Source organism: Bos mutus, chromosome 10, assembly GCF_027580195.1.
Source record: "Bos mutus isolate GX-2022 chromosome 10, NWIPB_WYAK_1.1, whole genome shotgun sequence".
In the NCBI taxonomy this organism is placed as follows: Eukaryota; Metazoa; Chordata; class Mammalia; order Artiodactyla; family Bovidae; genus Bos; species Bos mutus.
The window spans coordinates 26,671,584-26,691,991 of record NC_091626.1 but is presented as its reverse complement, the minus strand read 5'-3'; the positions used below and the strand labels follow the sequence as shown (position 1 = coordinate 26,691,991).

Here is a 20,408-nt window from a genome sequence, read left to right as displayed (position 1 = left end):
ATTGCACGATATCTGGTAGTAAAAGCACGAGCATTAAAGATTCACAGATAGCAAGACACAACACCAATTACCATTCAACCTGAATTTTCATGGCACTTTTTATCCCCATTTTTATTAAGCTACCCATCACTCAGTTCAGTTCAGTTCAGTCGCTCAGTCGTGTCCGACTCTTTGCAACCCCATGAATCGCAGCACGCTAGGCCTCCCTGTCCATCACCAACTCCCAGAGTTGACCAAAACTCATGTGCATCGAGTCAGTGATGCCATCAGCCATCTCATCCTCTGTGGTCCCCTTCTCCTCCTGCCCCCAATCCCTCCCAGCACCAGGGTCTTTTCCAATGAGTCAGCTCTTCGCTTGCAGAGAAGGCAATGGCACCCACTCCAGTACTCTTGCCTGGCAAATCCCATGGACGGAGGAGCCTGGTAGGCTGCAGTCCATGGGGTCACTGAGGGTCGGACATGACTGAGCGACTTCACTTTCACTTTTCACTTTCATGCATTGGAGAAGGAAATGGCAACCCACTCCAGTGTTCTTGCCTGGAGAATCCCAGGGATGGGGGAGCCTGGTGGGCTGCCATCTCTGGGGTCGCACAGAGTTGGACATGACTGAAGTGACTTAGCAGCAATAGCAGCAGCAGCTCTTCTCTTGAGGTGGCCAAAGTATTGGAGTTTCAGCCTCAGCATCAGTCCTTCCAATAAACACCCAGGACTGGTCTCCTTTAGGATGGACTGGTTGGAACTCCTTGCAGTCCTTCCAATAAACACCCAGGACTGGTCTCCTTTAGGATGGACTGGTTGGAACTCCTTGCAGTCGAAGGGACTCTCAAGAGTCTTCTCCAGCACCACAGTTCAAAAGCATCAATTCTTCGGCGCTCAGCTTTCTTCGCAGTCCAACTCACATCCATACATGACCACTGGAAAAACCATAGCCTTTACTAGACGGACCTTTGTTGGCAAAGTAATATCTCTGCTTTTTAATATGCTATCTAGGTTGGACATAACTTTCCTTCCAAGGAGTAAGCGTCTTTTAATTTCATGGCTGCAGTCACCATCTGCAGTGATTTTGGAGCCCCCCAAAATAAAGTCTGACACTGTTTCCCCATCTATTTCCCATGAAGTGATGGGACCAGATTCCATGATCTTAGTTTTCTAAATGTTGAGCTTTAAACCAACTTTTTCACTCTACTCTTTCACTTTCATCAAGAGGCTTTTTAATTCCTCTTCACCTTCTTCCATAAGGGTGGTGTCATCTGCATATTTGAGGTTATTGATATTTCTCCTGGCAATCTTGATTCCAGCATGTGCTTCTTCCAGCCCAGCGTTTCTCATGATGCACTCTGCATATAAGTTAAATAAACAGGGTGACAATACCCATCACTGCAACCATGTAATTAAAAGACACTTGCTCCTTGGAAGAAAAGCTATGACAAACCTAGGCAGTGGATTAAAAAGCAGAGACATTACTCTGTTGACAAAAGTCCATATAGTCAAAGCAATGGTTTTTCCAGTAATGTACAGATGTGAGAGTTGGACTATAAAAAAGGCTGAGTGCCAAATGTTCTTTGCCAAATGCTTTCAAACTGCAGTGTTGGAGAAGACTCTTGAGAGTCCCTTGGACAGCAAGGAGATCAAACCAGCCAATCCTAAAGGAAATCAGTCCTGAATATTCATTGGAAGGACTGATGCTGAAGCAGAAACTCCCAATACTTTGGCCAACCTGATATAAAGAACTGACTCACTGGAAAAAGACCCTGATGCTGGGAAAGATTGAAGGCAGGAGGAGAAGGGGATGATAGAGGAGGAGATGGTTGGATGGCATCACCGACCCAATGGACATGACTTTGAGCAAGCTCCAGGAGATGGTGAAAGACAGGGAAGCCTGGCGTGCTGCAGTTCATGGGGTTGCAAAATCGGGACATGACTGATCAAGTGAACAACTCCGCAAATTACTGCAGAGGTTAGAGTACTGACTTCAAAGTAGGTTTTTTAAACCTAATTTTATTGAGCTGATTTTATGTGCCAGAAAGTGTTCTAAGAAAAGAGCCAGAACACGGGAGATAAATACAGGTTCCACATCCTTTGACAATTAGTACAAACATGACTGGGCTTCCCAGGTGGCTCAGACGGTAAAGAATCCGCCTGCAACGTAGGAGACCTGGGTTCATCCCTGGGTTGGGAAGATCCCCTAAAGGAGGGCATGGTAACCCACTCCAGTATTCTTGCATGGAGAATCCCCATGGACAGAGGAACCTGGCTGGCTACAGTCCATGGTGTCCAAAGAGTCGGACACGACTGAGCCTGAGCGACAAAGCAAGCACACACAACCAGTCTCAAGTCCCAAGGGGACACCAGCTTGCCGGAACTAAATGGCTCGCACTCGAATTTCCGGGGGGAAGCTTGAGTGTGTTACTACGGATCTATTGCTTTTGCCTGCCGGAGATCGATCTTAGAAAGACCCAGCACTGGGAGGCTAAGGAAAAGAGGTGAGTCAAGGACGTCTTCGTAGTGGAGCTACTGAGATTCGGGAGGCCACGCTGGGCTTGTTTGGCGTCCAAACGACTCGGACAGTTCAGTCATGTTCGGCTACGCGGTGAGGCGCGCCCTGCGCAAGAGTAAGACCCTTCGCTACGGAGTTCCCATGTTGGTGAGCGCAGTGGAGGGTAAAGTGTGTGTTAGAGGCGGGTGGGGATGAGGGATTCCGAAAGGGTGGGACCTCAAGATTGGCTGGGACGTCAATGAGGTGAACCTGTAATGTGTGAGGGGAGGAACCGCAACCTGCGCTAGAATGTGGCCGGCCTTTCAGTTCAGTTCAGTCGCTCAGTCGTGTCCGACTCTTTGCGACCCCATGAATCGCAGCACGCCAGGCCTCTCTGTCCATCACCAACTCCTGGAGTTCACTGAGACGTCCATCCAGTCAGTGATGCCATCCAGCCATCTCATCCTCTGTCGTCCCCTTCTCCTGCCTTCAATATTTCCCAGCATCAGGGTAGTTTCCTAGTCACTCCCCGCGCTGGTAGTTCGACCTCAGGTCCTTGTCTGACCTTTGGTAGTTAACCTGGATGTGCTTCTGAACCAGATTTTAACCCGAACCAGGCTTTAGCTAGAGCCTGGATGATTACTAAACTCCCATTCCCCGGCCCCAACCTCCCGTCTGCCACGCTACAGCTTGAAGATAACTCTGGTCATCGAAACTAGTTATATTCACTTAATTTAACTACAGTTTTGGGCATCCTCAGATTTCAGTTTACTAGTTTGTGAATTGGCTTAATTCTTCCAGGGTTGTTATGAGTTAAAAAAAAAAAAATCCTTGTGAGTTAAATGTAGCACAGTGTAGCAGCCCTGCAAAGATAGTCGCTGCATTATGGTTGGTATTTTTAAAGCACATTGCAAGTAGTTTTGGCATTTCTTTGTTTGTATCGACTCCTACATGGAGTTCTCAGAAGATCCTGTTCGTCTTGAAGATTCAAGTTAATGCTTAATACTTAACACCAACCGGAGTTGGAATCCAGTGAAACCACACTCTTTCTTTTCTGTTTGACCTTGGCAAGGTATTTTGTTTCAACAAGCCTTGATGTCATAGTAAATGAAATAATATAAATAAAGCAGGTGAACAGTTTTTAAATAGTTTATTACTTTGATAAGAATTTGATACAGGAAAAGTTACCAGATTTTGCATTTAACCAGGACTATAAAGCAAAGTAGTGACCTTAGAAAAGTAATGTGTTTTTTAGTTCATCTTTGATGAATGTGGATTCTTTTTAATCTTTAAAAACTCCTTTTTATCTTTTTAAAAGTTTAAAGAAAATCATTTATGAGACAATGCAGAATTATATTTGTGTAGCCAACAGGGACTGTGTAAAAACTATCCTCCCTGTGGATTCCCCTGCCACAAAATAGAGGTCCATTCAGAAACATGTGATTGTCAGTGCAAGTTGAGGTCACCTGCATGTCCCACTGGAAGATAGTTTAGTTTTGTTTGTTATCTTTCAAAATCATCAACGCTAAACTCTTAAAACCACTAGTATTAAAGTACCTTCTAGGAACTCCCTCATTTGTTTTATTTCTTAGACAAGACTACCACAGTAGACTTCTTCCTAAGTGTATTTCTCTATACTGGTCTCTGTGTCTATACTGGATCTGTGCTACACTGGACCTAGATCTATACTGTTGCAAAATGTGGGTCCTCCGTTAACTATATGGACCTTTGTCCACAAAGTGGTCTCTCTGCTTTTTAGTACACTGTCTAGGTTTGTCATAGCTTGTCTCCCAAGGAGCAAGCATTTTTTAATTTCATGGCTGCAGTTACCATCCATAGTAATTTTTAGAGCCCAAGAAAAAGTCTGTCACTGTTTCCATTGTTTCCCCATCTATTTGCCATGAAAGGATGGGACCAGATGCCATGATCTTTGATTTTTGAACGTTGTGTTTTGAGCCAGCTTATTAACTCTCCTTTTTCACCTTCATCAAGAGGCTCTTTAGTTCTCCTTCGCTTTCTGCTATAAGGGTGGTGTCAACTGCATATCTGAGGTTATTGATATTGGAATAACCTTGATGGAAAAGTCTCATTGGAATATCTTAATTCCAGCTTGTGCTTCTTCCAGCCTGGCATTTTGCATGATGTACTCTGCATATAAGTTGAATAAGCAGGGTGACAAGATACAGTCTTGACGTACTCATTTCCCAATTTGGAACCAGTCTGTTCCATGTCCAGTTCTAACTGTTGCTTCTTGATCTGCATACAGATTTCTCAGGGGGCAGGTAAGGTGGTCTGGTATTCCCAGCTCTTGAAGAATTTTCCACAGTTTGTTGTGATCCACACAAAGGGTCCTAGACAAGTAACTAATTCTGTAGAGGAAAATATTTAACTCAGTTCTCTAAAACCCAGCAGTACTAGAAAGAGCTCAAATGATGCATGGTCTTCATCATGTATCAGTTGGATATTCCATATTTACTATATTACTATGCCATAATTATTATAGCATACTACTATACTTAAAGTTGAAATTATTTTCTCTCTTTGTTGTCGTCGTTCATTTGCTCAGTCGTGTCTGACTCTTTGTGACCCCATGGACTGCAGAGTGCCAGGCTTCCCTGTCCTTCTCCATCTCTTGGAGCTTGCTCAAATTCATGTCAGTTGAGTTGCTGATGCCATCCAACTATCTTATCTTCTGTCTCTCCCTTTCTCTGCCTTCAGTCTTTCCCAGCAGCAGGGTCTTTTCCAGAGTCGGGTCTTCACATTGAGTGGCCACAGTATTGGAGATTCAGCTTCAGCATCAGTCCTTCCAATGAATATTTCAGGGTTGATTTCTTTTAGGACTGACTGGTTTGGTCTCCTTGCTGTCGAAGGGACTCTCAGGAGTCTTCTCTAGCACCACAGTTTGAAAACATTAATTCTTTAATGCTCAGCCTTCTTTATGGTCCAACTCTCACATCCATACATGACTGCTGGAAAAACCATAGTTTTGACTAGGTGGACCTTTGTCAGCAAAGTGATTTCTTTGCTTCTTAATATGTTATCTGGGTTTGTCATTGCTTTTCTCCCGAGGAGCAAGCATCTTTTAATTTCATAACTGCAGTGTCCACAGTGATTTTGGAGCCCAAGAAAATAAAGTCTGTCACTGTTTCCATTTTCTCCCCATCTATTTGCCATGCAGTGATGGGACCGGATGCCATTATCTTAGTTTTTTTAATGTTGAATTTTAAGCCAGCTGTTTTACTCTTTTTTTCTTTTTTTTTAATCTCTTACATAAATGTTAGTGCTTGCTTCACAAGAACAACAAACAGAAGAGGACTTAGAGTCCCAGGTATAGGCTAACAGTACTCTCCTTCCCTTCTTCCCCAAACCACTTGGAAAAGAGAATATATTTGTTGTTTCAATTTGTGCACTGCCCATTTAGTCCCCAGAATTTACCTTTCTAATCTGACCAGTCATTACTGGTTTCTGCATACTAAAATGCAGACCATTTAATGTCTGAAGATGGTTTTAGTATATTCATTGTTTGGAAACTATCATCACAGTCTAATTTTAAAACATTTTCATCACCCTAAAGGAATCACCAAACTCACTTGTAGCCGCTTCCTGTTCTCCTCTACTGTTCCGTCTTAGGTAACCACTAATCATCTCTATATAGATGTAATAGAATAATACAATCAGTGGTCTTTTGTGAGTGACTTTGTTCACTTAGCATAATGTTTTGAAGGTTTATTCATCTAACATGTATCAAAGTGTCATACCCTTTTAGTGACTAGATAGTATTCGATCAGTTGGAATATTTATTGTCCGTTGATAAGCATTAGTTGGGTTTTTTTTTTCATTTCTTGGCTATTATGAATAACGGTGCTATGAACATTCATGTACAGATTTTTGTATAGATGTGTTTTCATTTCTCTTGGATAAATGCCTACTAGTAGAATTGCTGCATCATATGATAGCTCCATGTTTAACATTTTGAGGAACTATCAAACTGTTTCTCAAAAAGTGCATCATTTTACATTCCCCCCAGCAGCATATGAGGCTTCTGATTTTTCCACGTTCTTATCAACAGTTGTCATTGTCCACTCTTTAAAAATAAACCCTTACAAGGAGATGTGAAGTGGTTTTGATTTTCATTTCTCTCCTGGTAGCTCAGCTGGTAAAGAATCTGCCTGCAATGCAGGAGAGCCTGGTTTGATTCCTGGATTGGGAAGATCCCCTGAAGAAGGGATGGGCTACCCTCTCCAATATTCTTGGGCTTCCCTGGTGGCTCAGACAGTAAAGAATCCACCTGCAATGTGGGAGACCTGGGTTCGATCCCTGGTTTGGGAAGATCCCCTGGAGGAGGGCATGGGAACCCACTCCAGTATTCTTGCCTGGAGAATCCTCATGGACAGAGGAGCCTGGCAGGCTATAATCCATGGGGTCACAAAGAGTCAGACACAACTGAGCAACAAAGCACAGCACAATGACTAATGATCCTTTCTTACAATTGATTATTGGTTATCTGTATATCTTCTTTGAGGAACTGTCCAAGTTTTTTGCCCATTTTTAAGAGAATGTGTTTTTCTTTATATTGGGCAGAGGTTTCCTTAAGCACCTGGATTCAGTAAGTTTCCCAGTCTTTGTCAAGGGGCTCTGTGTGCTAGATTGGGCATTTCTTCAATACTCAGGCAGGTTACAACTCTGCCTTAAAGTTTTACTTATTTGCTCAGAGCCTCAAAGTTAGCCATTGTTGAGTGTGTAGGATCTTCTCAGAAATCTCCTGTACTTACACACAGCTATTGTCACGTGGACCATTCTGTTCATATGTATGTGTAACCTAAAGTAGGATCTGGCTGCTTGCAGCTCAAAAGCCAATAAAAAAAGCAGTTAGTGGAAAGGAAAGGTTGCTTTATTTTGGATGCCAGCAACATGGGTGAACTATTTCAGGTCCTAAAAGATGATACTGTTATAGTGCTGCATTCTGTATGCCAGCAAATATGGAAAACTCAGCAGTGGCCACAGGACTGGAAAAGGTCAGTTTTCATTCCAGTCCCAAAGAAAGGCAATGCCAAAGAATGTTCAAACTGTCGCACCATTGCACTCATCTCACAGGCTAGCTAAGTAATGCTCAAAATCCTGTAAGTGAGGCTTCAACAGTACGTGAACCGAGAACTAACAGGTGTTCAAGCTGGATTTAGAAAAGGCAGAGGAACCAGAGATCAAATTGCCAACATTTGTAGGATCGTTGAAAAAGCAGGAGGGTTCCAGAAAAGCATTTATTTCTGCTTTATTGACTACACCAAAGCCTTTGACTATGTGGATCACAACAAACTGTGGAAAATTCTTCAAGAGGTGGGAGTACCAGATCACCTTACCTGCCCCCTGAGAAATCTGTATGGAGGTCAAGAAGGAACAGTCAGAACCAGACATGGAACAGCAGAGTGGTTCCAAATTGGTAAAGGAGTGCATCGACGCTATATATTGTCACCCTGCTTATTTAACTTATATGCAGAGTACATTGTGTGAAATGCTGAGTTGGATGAAGCACAGGCTGGAATCAAGATTACCATTTAGTTGGTGTGCTTTTACTTTCTCGTATACTAAGTGTATAGTCTTTCCTTAGTTCATAGGTCTTTTATAAGAATTAACTGATACAGTGATTGTGATGTGGTATATAAACCATAGGATCAAGTACAGGTATAAATTAGTGATTTTGGTATTTTCTGATATGCTAAAATGTTTCCCAGTGATAGTATATACTACATTTGCTCTGAAAAGATGAATGGTAACTCACCAGGAAGAATAATCTATAGGATTTTGTATAATCTGCCACCCTTGGCATTTAGATAAGTAATATATAGATATGCTGAATTCTGCCCTTCTATTTTAATTGTTTCTCTGTTTTGTTTCAGTTGCTGATTGTTGGAGGTTCTTTTGGTCTTCGTGAGTTTTCTCAAATTCGTTATGATGCTGTGAAGATTAAAGTAAGAACTCTCTTTGGAGTTTGACATGTATATATGTATATTTTGGTTTATGAGACATGGATACTTAAAATACTAAGCTGTCTGAATTTTATCTCGCTTTTTTTAAAAAATATTTATTTATTTATTTGACTGCACCAAGTCTTAGTTGCAGTATGTGGGATCTATTTCCCTGAGCAGGGATTGAACCCAGGGCCCCTGCATTGGGAGTGTGGAGTCTTAGCCACTGGACCACCAGAGATGTCCTTATCTTGCTTTTTAAGTCTGATGAATGATCTTTGGGCTCTTTTATAAAACATTTCTTTAAAAATTATATATATATATATATATATTTAAACTTTTATGTATTTATTAATTTTGATTGTGCTGTGTCTTTGTTGCTGTGCAAGGACTTTCACTAGCTGCAGTGAGCAGGCGCTGCTCTCAGTTGTGGTGCACGGCTTCTGTTGAGCACAGGTTCTAGAGCATGTGTGGCACATGGCCTTAGTTGCTCCACAGCATGTGGAATCTTCCTGGACCAGGGATTGAACCTGTGTCCTCTGCTTTGACAGGCAGATTCTTAACCACTGGACCACCAGGGAAGTCCTATACAATTTTTAAAGATTACTTTCCATTTAGAGTTATTACAGAATATTAGCTATGTTCCCCATGATGTGCAGTATATCCTTGAGCTTGTCGTACACCCAGTAGTTTATACTTTCCATCACTTTACCCCTGTATTGCCTGTCGCCTCCCCCTACTGGTAACCACTAGTTTCTTTCTGTATTTGTGAGTCTGCATCTTTTTTGTTGGGCTTTCCTGGTGGCTTAGATGGTAAAGCATCTGCCTGCAATGCGGGAGACCCAGGTTCGATCCCCGGGTGGGGAAGATCCCCTGGAGAAGGAAATGGCAACCCACTCCAGTACTCTTGCCTGAAAAATTCCATGGACAGAGGAGCCTGGTGGGCTACAGTCCATGGGGTCGCAAAGAGTCGGACACAACTGAGCGACTTCACTTTCTTTCACTTTTCCTTTTCGTTATATTTACTAGTTTGTTGTATTTTTTTAGATTCCACGAATGCATGGTATTTGTATGAATATGTGGAGAAAGAGACGTAGATAATGGATTTACAGGGGTCTTTTTTATAGTTTGCTTTTATCATAGGACTAGTTTGTTTGCTGTATTTGTGAGTCTGCTTCTTTTTTGTTACATTTACTAGTTTGTGTAATTACTACCAAATTCAGGTCTGTTGTTACAGAAGAATTCTGGTTAATTCATTCAAAAGTATGTAGCTTTTGTTTGTGGCACACATCTGATCCTTGTTTTTTCCCAAGTACAGTTAACTCTGAAACAACAGAGGTTTAGACTGTGCTGCTCCACTGGTACCGTGGACTTTTTTTCAGTAAATACTACAGTACTTTACAATCTGCAGCTGGCTGAATCCATGCATGTGGAACCCACAGATATGGCGGGCCAAGTGTATATTTATTGAGGAAAATCCTTATATAAGTGGACTCTCAACAAACTTGTGTTGTTCAAGAGTCAGCTGTATTTCATTAGCAGACCTCAGTAATGTTGGTGGGAAAGTAGAGTATTGAAAGCTTATTCAGTTTTTTCAGTTAATCTTATGGTTTAAGAGAAATACTGACTCAAGCTAGTGTTAAAGACAGTAAGTATTAGAATAAATGTTAAATTAAAAAGGAATATATGGTTTCTGTGAGGGAATAGACCAGTTATCAACTGAGTTTTAAAGTTTCTGTTAGCATCCCAATTATTTTATTAAGGACTTTTTGCCCTTTTGCTCTAAGATGAAAGTTATAGTAATCTGACTTTTGGAAATGGGATGTCATATACATATTTGAAAAATAATTGCATATTTGTCATGAGTTTATCATGTCTTAGATCCTACAGATAAACATTCAAGAAACTGGTTCTTATAAAGCTTATAGCATAATCAAGGCTGTGCTGTGCTATACTTAGTCACCCAGTCATGTCCGACTCTTTGCGACCCCATGGACTGCAGCCCACCAGGCTCCTCTGTCCATGGGGATTCTCTCAACAAGAATACTGGAGTGGGTAGGCTATCCTTTCTCTAGGGGAACTTTTGACCCAGGGATCAAACTGGGGTCTTCTGCATTGCAGGCAGATTCTTTACCAGCTGAGCTATCCAGAAAGCCCCATAATCAAGGTTGGGAGACTTCTAATATAAAAATGTATCCAAACATACAATATAACAATGCATAGTGAAATGCTAGATTAGAGTTTTACATAATACATTGCTAGAACTTCAAGGAGAAATATATAGTTTAGATTTGGGAAACGGATACCAGAGGTCTGCTAGAGGTATCAACCTTTGAATTAAGGCTTTAAAAATGATAAGAGTTAAATGATAGGTAAATGATGAAAATGATTAGTATTATATAACATAGAGGGGCTGTTGGGCATATGGTCAGATTTTCAGTTTAGAACTCTCTGGCAAGAGTACAGGATGGATGGAGATTAGGGGAGCAAGATAGGAGGGAAGAGAGTGTTTCAGCTGGAGATAGAGAGACCTGTTAAGATACTTTGGCAGTAATATAGATGAACAAAACTGGAATCTGAAGTAAAACATTGGCAGTGACAATAGAAATGAATGGATTCTAAAAGAATTTGTAGCAGCAAGTTGATAGTGATATATGCAATATTAAAATCTAAATAAATATGGGAAGACTTTGGTTTTAAGGACTAGGTAAATTTTCACAGCAAGGGAGAATGAGGGAGATTGCAATAACAGAAGAGGTCTAGAGGATGGGGTCAGAGTAAAGAGAACAAAGTTGAGAGAAATGAGGTTGATTGAAGTTGAGAGGATGAGATTGGTTGAGGTCTGTGGAAGGAGGCTGAGAGGACAAAGTTTAGCTGAGCAGGATCAGAGGACAAGACCTACTGAGAGTGAGAGGTCCAGGTTGGTTGATACTGAGAAGTCAGACTCTGGTGAAGTCAAGTCTCAGTGTTTAGGTAAGGCTGAGTTCAAACAAGTTTGAGAGGGTAGGGTGGACTAACTTTGAGAGGAACTGAGAAGATTGGTTGAGGTTGACAGGAATTACAAGGGTTGAGAGGCTGAGATTAAGGGAGAGTCAAGAGGGAAAATTCTTAAAGAGATGGGAATACCAGACCACCTTACCTGCCTCCTGAAAAACCTGTGTGCAGCTCAAGAAGCATCAGTTGAACTGACATGAAACAATGGACTGGTTCAAAATTGGGAAAGGAGTACATCAAAACTGTATGTTGTCACCCTGCTTATTTAACTTAAATGCAGAGTATATCATGTGAAATCCTAGGCTGGATTCCAGCACAAGCTGGAATCAAGATTGCCGGGAGAAATATCGATAACCTCGGATATGCAGGTGATACCACCCTAATAGCAGAAAGTGAAGGGGAACTAAAGACCTTGGTGAAGGTGAAAGAGCAAAGTGAAAAAACTGGCTTAAAACTCAACATTCAGAAAACTAAGATCATGGCATCTGGTCCCGTCACTTCATGGCAAATAGATGGGGAAAAAATGGAAGCAGTGGCAGATTTTATTTTTGGGGGCTCCAAAATCACCGCAGATGGTGACTGCAGCAATGAAACTAAAAGATGCTTGCTTCTTGGAAGAAAAACTGTGACAAACCTGGATAGCATATTAAAAAGTAGAGACATTACTTTGCCAACAAAGGTCCATATAGTCAAAGCTGTGGTTCATCCAGTAGTCATGTACAGATGTGAGAGTTGGATCATAAAAAAGGCTGAGCTGTTAAGAATAGATGATTTTAAACTGTGGTGCTGGGGAGGACTCTTGAGAGTCCCTTGGACAGAAAGGAGATCAAACCAGTCAGTCATAAAGGAAATTAACTTTGAATATTCATAGAAGGACTGATGCCGAAAACGAAGCTCCAGTAGTTTGGCCACCTTATACAAAGAGCTGACTCACTGGAAAAGACCCTGATGGTGGGAAAGACTGAGGGCAGGAGGAGAAGGGGGCAACAGTGGATGAGGTGGTTGGATGGCATCACTGAATCAATGGACATCAGTTTGAGCAAACTCCAGGAGATAGTGAAGGACAAGGAAACCTGGCGTGCTGTAGTCCATGGGGTTGCAAAGAGTCAGACATGACTTGGTGACTGAACAATAGCAACTGGAGGCAGAAGGCCAAGCTTCAAAGCCAAGTTGTGCCTCTTTGACAAGTCATTCAGACTCCCTGTGTTCCATTATCCTTGCTTTGTTCAAATAATAATACTTATGTCATACACTTTTTTGTGGGTTATAGGAAATAATAAATGTCAAAATACGTGGCATACAGCAGGTGCTTGGTAAATTTTTGGCTGCCATTAGTTGTAGTAGTGGTCATAGTACTACTGAGATATTAGTTGTCATACAATTTGATAGATTGTGGAGATTCTCCAACAGTTTTGTAATCTGCCATGCCATCTGAGCCATGCTTATATTAACTTTTTAAATTGCAAATGGAATCTAACAGACTTAAGTAACTTATGGCTGCTTTTATTTTTCTACAGATTGATCCTGAGTTAGAAAAAAAGCTGAAAATGAATAAAGTGTCATTGGAATCAGAATATGAGGTATAGTATGCTAATGTAGCAATATTCCTAGTCTGTGAATGGTTCTATCTGCCTTAAGGTAAATTCAAATTATTACCAGTCCAGAAAAAAAATTACCTTAAATATACGTTATTGGAACAACTATGTGGTTGTTTGAGAAGACAGTAAACATGGATCTGTTTTTCATATACTATGAGTAAATTCTGGATGGATCAAGAATTTAAAAATAAAAAAACCCAAAAGACTAAAAGTACTAGGAGTAAAAAATGAAATTTCTTTTTTGTGTTCTTGAGTCAGAAAAGCCTATTTAAATGTGATGAGAAATAGAGATGTTTTAAAAGTAAATATTCAAAGATACCACCTAAAAAAAATTTGTGTAATATAAAGTCAGTAGTTAGATAAGAAATCCTAAAAATATTGTTTATCCTTATCATGATGAATTGATTAAATATAAAGAGCAAATCAGTATACAATTTCAACAACTCAGTTGGCAGTGGAAACATGAGCAAAACATGTAATGAGTTCAGAGACAAGGAAATAAATAGCATTTTTAAAACATATAAAGAGATGTTCAACTTATAATAGAAATGTTAATTCACATTATAATGAAGTGTCATTTTTCCAGCTATCTGATTAACAAAATCAAGGAGTTAATAGCATGTTTAATTATAGGATGTTGGGAAGGAGGACATTCTCCATCTCTTATCATATTTTCCCTTTTCTTTTTATGTGTGGTTCTTTTTTATTGAAATGTAGGCATTGTGAATAGTAAATATTGAAGAGACTTGTGAAGAGTGATTGATTCTCATTTTAGCAGTTCAGTTATTGGCTGGTCATTTGGAGCTTGATTTTACAATCTGTAAGGGAGGATCTGTGGAAAGGCTTTGAGGTTTCCTAAATCCCCTGAACTTTGTGGGACTCCTTCTCTGAATTGTTTTCCCAAGAGGATCTTGTCAGAGCTAAAGACTGGACCACTGTGTTGTTTGCTATTTTTGTTTTAGTTTAGTTTGAAACTGGACCGCTTTTGCGTAAAGTAATTCAGTCAGCCTTGCATCCCATCTAACAGTTATTCTTAAATTCTTTAGAGCACATATGTCTTACATTATCTGAGTGAAGGCCATTGTTCTCTCTTAAAACCTTTTTTTAACTTTGGAGCATTTCATAACTATACTTGAAGATAATTTACTCTGTTCTTGAATTAGTAGAAATTTGTTCACCTCTGTAGATTTAAACTCTTGGTAAAGCTCTAAGAGAAATTTAGAGAATCATTATTCACTATTTCCCCATTATTTTCTCTTAAACAGTATATGAGCTATGAAGGGTTTGTCTGGAAGTAGATGTTCCTTATAGTTCTTTTAGAAACCATAGAATATGAGAGCTGAAGAAATTATGCAGACCATTTGGTCTTGTCTTTTCATTATTACTTATGAGAAAATTAGTGCCCAGATAACTCAAATCACTTGCACAGGGTTATATAGCTTATTGGTAAAAGAGTAATGTTTAATATCCAAATGTCAAGGTCAATTTATATCATTTCCTCTGTCACTGGATGTAAGCTGTCCTGTGTTCTCTGTGTTTCTTTTTCTATCTTGTTCAGTTAATTATTCCAGAATAACCAAAGCACATATATGAAAGTTACTGTCAGAGTGGTGTGAGAGGATAAAGAAGTATTTATGTTCTTCCCTTTTTTCCTATTTTCATTCCTGTGCTTCAGAGGTACAGCTAACTAAAGATACAGTGATCCAAACTCTATTGAAACTAGTCTTTATTGCCCCAGAAGGGCTTTGCTCACAGCCTCTATAGGGAATTGCTTTTCATTCTTCAGGCCAGACTCATTTCTCAGGTGCGGAACAAATCATTGTGCTATCTCTTCCTTCTAGCAGACTCTATACAGTCTCCACCTTTGGTCTCTTCATTTACTGCCAGCACCTGTGCTAATCATTACTCTGCTGGATCAGTGTTGAGGTGAAATTTCGTTTTCTCAGATTCTTCTCTTTGTGCTCTCAGAAATAAAACATGTAAATTATTCAAGAAATACAAGTCAGAATGACTTGGAACAAAGAGGAACCACCTCACATAGATCAGAATGGCGATCATTAAAAAAAATCTACAGATAAATGCTGAATCCGGTTTAGAGAAAAGATAACCCTCTCGCACTGTTGGTGGGATTGTAAATTGGTGCAGCTACTATGGAAAACAATATGGAGGTTCCTCAAAAAACTAAAAAAAGAGTTGCCATATGATCCAGCAATCCCACTCCTGAACATATATCTGGAGAAAACTATAATTCAGAAAAATATATGTACCCCTATGTTCATAGTTGCACTATTCACAGTAGGCAAGACATGGAAGTAACTTAAATGACTGTTGACAAATGAATGGGTAAAGACAATGTGGTGCATATGTACAATGAAAATAAAAAAAGAATGACACCATTTGCTGCAGCATGGATGGATCTAGAGATCATCATACTACGGGAAGTAAGTCAGAAAGAGAAAGACAGATGCCATATGATACCACTTATATGTGGAAGCTAACATAAGACACAAATGAACATATCGACAAAACAGAAACAGACTCTGATATAGAGAACAGACTTTTGGCTTGCCCAGGTAGGGGCAGGTGGGGGAGGGAAGGATTGAGAGTTTGAGATTAGCAGATACAAAGTATTATATACAGAATGTGTAAACAAGAAGATCCTACTGTATGTATAGCACAGGAATGTATATTCCATATTCTGTGATAATCCATAATCCATCATGGAAAAGAATATGAAAAAGAATGTATGTGTGTGTATGTATACGTATATATGTATAACTGCAGAACTTTTGCCATAGCAAAAATTAACACAATATTGTAAATCAACTGTAATTCAACAAAATAAATTTTTTAAAAAACATGTAGACTCTGTTCCTTTTTTAATAGTTTTATTCTGATGAGGGGTAAGATAGGCAGTAATGTCAATAGCAAGAAAAGTAAGCTTGACATGCAGTTGATTTGTTTACTAGAATTATAAGTGGGGGCCTATTGAATTCTTTCTACTCATTTATTCAGTTAGGTCCTAGCCAAACTCACAGGGCTCCTATACTAATATTTATGCTCTAATTTTTGTGGCTCTGTAGAAAATAAAGGATTCCACCTTTGATGACTGGAAAAATATTCGAGGACCCAGGCCTTGGGAAGATCCTGATCTCCTCCAAGGACGAAATCCAGAAATCCTTAAGACTAATAAGACAACTTGACCATGTTGATTCTGTTTTTACTTTTTAAATTTTAAATAAAAATGTTATCAACTGGAATTCCAACCATATACTCCTATCCAATGGAGAGAAAACTCCAGACCTGCAGAAGCCTAGATATGAGTAATTTGATGACAAGTACTCTTGATAAAAAGTCAAGTACAGGTTTGTATAAGGCCCAACTCTTCCATTTGCAAATGAAAGTAACAATGTTGACCATATATATTTTTTACTGCTCAATAAACATGTGAATACTGCTACTTAAAAGAGTGTCCTTTATTCTACTCCCAACGTGCATGCATGCTAAGTCGCTTCAGTCATGTCTGACTCTTTGCAAGCCTATAGACCATAGCCCACCAGGGTCCTCTGCCCATGGGATTCTCCAGGCAAGAACACTGGAGTGGGTTGCCATTCCCTCCTCCAGAGGATCTTCTCAACTCAGGGATCGAACCCATATCTCTTATGTCTCTGCATTGGCAGGCAGGTTCTTTACCACTAGTGCCATCTGGGAAGACTACCGTCCCGCCTCCCCCCCCGGATTTCTTTTCCACCAGCAAGTAGGATTCCTACTTGACAATAGTTGGTCTAGATCTAAATTTTAACGGTAATGTCAAACAGAATTTTATATCAGACCTGTGTGGAAAATGGTCAGTCTGGTGAGATTCTTGGTTTTAATTTTAATACCTCACATGACATGCTTATCAGTCTCCGAGGAATCACCTGATGATTGTATTGATACCATTAAAATGTGTTAAGAAACATATTGTCCCCAGTTAAAGGAAAAATAATGAGGTCTTAACTTCCAGCCTAATATACAAAAAAAATTGGAAAACTGAAAATTTATATTCTTTGATCCGTGAGAACGGAAGTACAGGATAAAACCATCATCTGAAAACTTGAGACACAGACAAATATAGAGAATCTCCTCCAGTTTTCCTGGGTGAGAAACTACCTGGAAACCCCTGCTGGGCCCAGCATCAGATAAAAATACCTAAAGGGAAATTGATTGACTACTAGAGACTGAGCATGGACTAACCTGAGAGTTAAAAACTCCTGGAAATCAGGACAGGAACAAACTTTGACTTCCAGAAGCCCCACCAGCTTCTCACAGTGAATGTTGGAGAAAAATCTTGTTCTTCTAACAAGGGAAGGAAAGTAACCATTTTGAAATATGCCCCCCAAATTCTCTTAACAAAATCCTGGTCTCAAAGGGAACTAACTTTTTGGTAGAGCCTAATTACACTGGATTTTCCCAGAGCATAACCAACTGGCATAAGGGAAATACCCAACTCTAGCCCCTACCAGCCTTTCTCACCTAAATGGGGGGAGGGGAGCAGGGAGTAAGACTGAGAAGCAGTTGTGAAGGTTACATACCAGGATCCCATGATTGGTAATAGATTAAGACCTAATCAAAAGACTAGACTGTTGCCATCACTTTCCACATTACTGCCACATCACCAGAGGCCTACTCAATGGACTTTCTTTTACCCAGTCCAACTGGATATCATGACCAACTTTAAACAGCAACAACAAAAACTACACAGCATACTAAATGACAAAAGGCACAGTTCTAAAAGACAAACCAAGCATGAGATTCAGATACATATATGGCAAGGATTGGAGAATTTAAAATGACTGTGGTTCGTATGTTTAGAGTGCTAATGAAAAAAGTATACAACATGCAGTTGGATAATAAGCAGAGAGATGGACGTTCTAGGAAATCAAAAGGAAATTCTAGAAATCAAAAATGCTATTAACAAATGAACACTTGGATGGAATCATCAATAGAGTAGACAGGATTGAGGAGGGAAGGAGTAAAAAGGAGGGTTAGGATACATGTACCATATTAACACTAATCAGGACAAAGCTGGAGTAGCTATTTAATTCAGGCAAGTAGACTTTAAAGCAAGGAATATTATCAGGGATAGAATCGGAGCACTGCTGCTGCTGCTGCTGCTGCTGCTGCTAAGTCGCTTCAGTTGTGTCCGACTCTATGCGACCCCATAGACGGCAGCCCACCAGGCTCCCCCGTCCCTGGGGTTCTCCAGGCAAGAACACTGGAGTGGGTTGCCATTTCCTTGTCCAACGCATCAAAGTGAAAAGTGAAAGTGAAGTCAGGGAGCACTACGTAGTAATAAATGAGTCGGACAAAAAGACCACAGTCTTTAATGTGTTTGTACCTAATGACAGAGCAACAAAATACATGGAGCAAAAAGTGGCAGAATTGCAAAGAGTAATAGATGAATTCCACTATTATTGTTGGAGACTTCAACTGCCTTCTGTCAGAAATGGACACATCCAGCAGTCAGGAAATCAGTAAGAACCTACATAAGCTCAACAGTACCATCAGTCAATTGGTCTAATTGAAATCTCTAGAATACTTCCAACAACAGTGGAATACACTCTTCTCAAACTCACACACGACATTTATCAAGACAACATTCTTGGTCATAAGCCACATGTTAAAAAATTTAAAAGAGAGGAAATTATACAAAGCATGCTCTTAAACCACAGTGAAATTAAATAAGAAATCAGTAACAGAAAGCTACTTGGAAAATCACCAAATACTTGGAGATGAATTAATACACTTCTAAGAGAGTCAATTCCTAGGTAGGCTGATAAGAAGTCCAGAGTTCCCAAGGAGGAGAAAGCAGTTCAGAGCCCTCGAGAAGGAAAAAGGGATCTGGGGCTCTCAAAGAGGAAAAAGACATTCTTTTCTATGTTGCTTTGTCTTAGTCAATATAACAGTGTATCCTGAGGACATGTTTCTCCTTAACAAGAACCTTCTGACTAATCCTGTCATCTTAAAGTGTATATTATGGGAGTGGGTCTGGTAAGATCTTTCTATTGTTCATTCTAATCTTGTGAATGTAAGATGTATGTTGTGGGAGTGGGTCTGAAAAAAATATATAAGGCCTTGATAAGACTAGCTAGGGGGGCATTCTGTGTCCCCCTTCTGATGTCTATGTCAGAAGATTTTTCTGTCCCTTTTCTTACTTTAATAAAACTCTGCTACACAAAAGTTCTTGAGTGATCAAGCCTGGTCCCTGGACCCGAAGCTAAATCTTCTTCAGAGATCACGAAACTGATATCGTTCACCATGAGCTATCACTTCTAAATAACACATGTCACAGAAGTCTAAAGAGAAACTTAAAATATTTTGAAGTAAATGAAGCTGAAATACAACTTAACCAAAATTAGTTGGGTATAGCAAAAGCAGAGTTTTGAGGGGAATTAGTATCATTGAACGTGTGTATTAAAAAATCTATTAATCTAATGAAAAAGAAGAGCAAATTAAATTCAAAGCAAGCAGAAGAAAAGAAATAATAAATTAGAGCAGAAATCTATTGAGAAAATCAACAAAACCAATAGCTGGTTCTTTAGAAAGATCAATACAATTGATAAACCTCTAGCCAAAGAGGAAAAAAAAGAGAAGACACAAATTACTAATACTAGAAATGAAAAAAGAGGTCATCAGTATTGGCCCTATAGATATTAAAGAATAATAAAGGAATATTATGAACAACTTTATGCCCCAAAATTTGATAATCTAGATGAATCAATTACATTTCCTTTCAATTCCTTGACATTTCATTTCCTTGAAAGAAGCAGTCTGCTAAAACACAAGAAGAAATAGGTATTCTGAATAAGGCCATATCTTTTAAAGAAATTGAATCAATCATTAATGTTCTAACACAGAAGACACCAAACACAGATGCATTCAGTGGTGAATGCTACCAAATATTTAAGGGAGAACTTATACCAGTTCTCTGCAACTTCTAGGAAACAGAAGCAGAGGAAATACTTCCTAACTCTTTCTTTGAGGTACATTATCGTAATACCAAAGGCAAAGAAAGACAAAACAGAAAGAAAAACCATAGACCAACATCCCTCATGAAGATAGGTGCAAAAGTCCTCAAGAAAATATTAGGAAGACAGATCCAACAATGTATAAAAACAATTATATACCACAACCAAGTGGGATTTATCCCAGGTATATCTGGACTGGTATACAAAGGCTCTATACAAGGCTCAACTTTGCTCATTATTAGAGAAATACAAATCAAAACTACAATGAGATATCACCTCACACCAGTCAGAATGGCCATCATCAAAAAGTCTACAAGCAATAAATGCTGGAGAGGGTGTGGAGAAAAGGGAACCCTCTTGCACTGTT

At 39.6% G+C, this 20,408-nt stretch overlaps 1 protein-coding gene across 1 annotated transcript; it reads left to right on the top strand.

Moving 5' to 3' along the window:
* Window positions 1-2,429: 2,429 nt before the first annotated feature.
* Window positions 2,430-16,291, top strand: COX16 (cytochrome c oxidase assembly factor COX16). Its single transcript, XM_005905759.3, has 4 exons — window positions 2,430-2,644; window positions 8,371-8,442; window positions 12,951-13,013; window positions 16,115-16,291. Exons 1-4 carry the CDS (start codon window positions 2,576-2,578, stop codon window positions 16,232-16,234), a joined length of 324 nt encoding a protein of 107 aa, XP_005905821.1. The 5' UTR covers window positions 2,430-2,575; the 3' UTR covers window positions 16,235-16,291.
* Window positions 16,292-20,408: the final 4,117 nt, after the last annotated feature.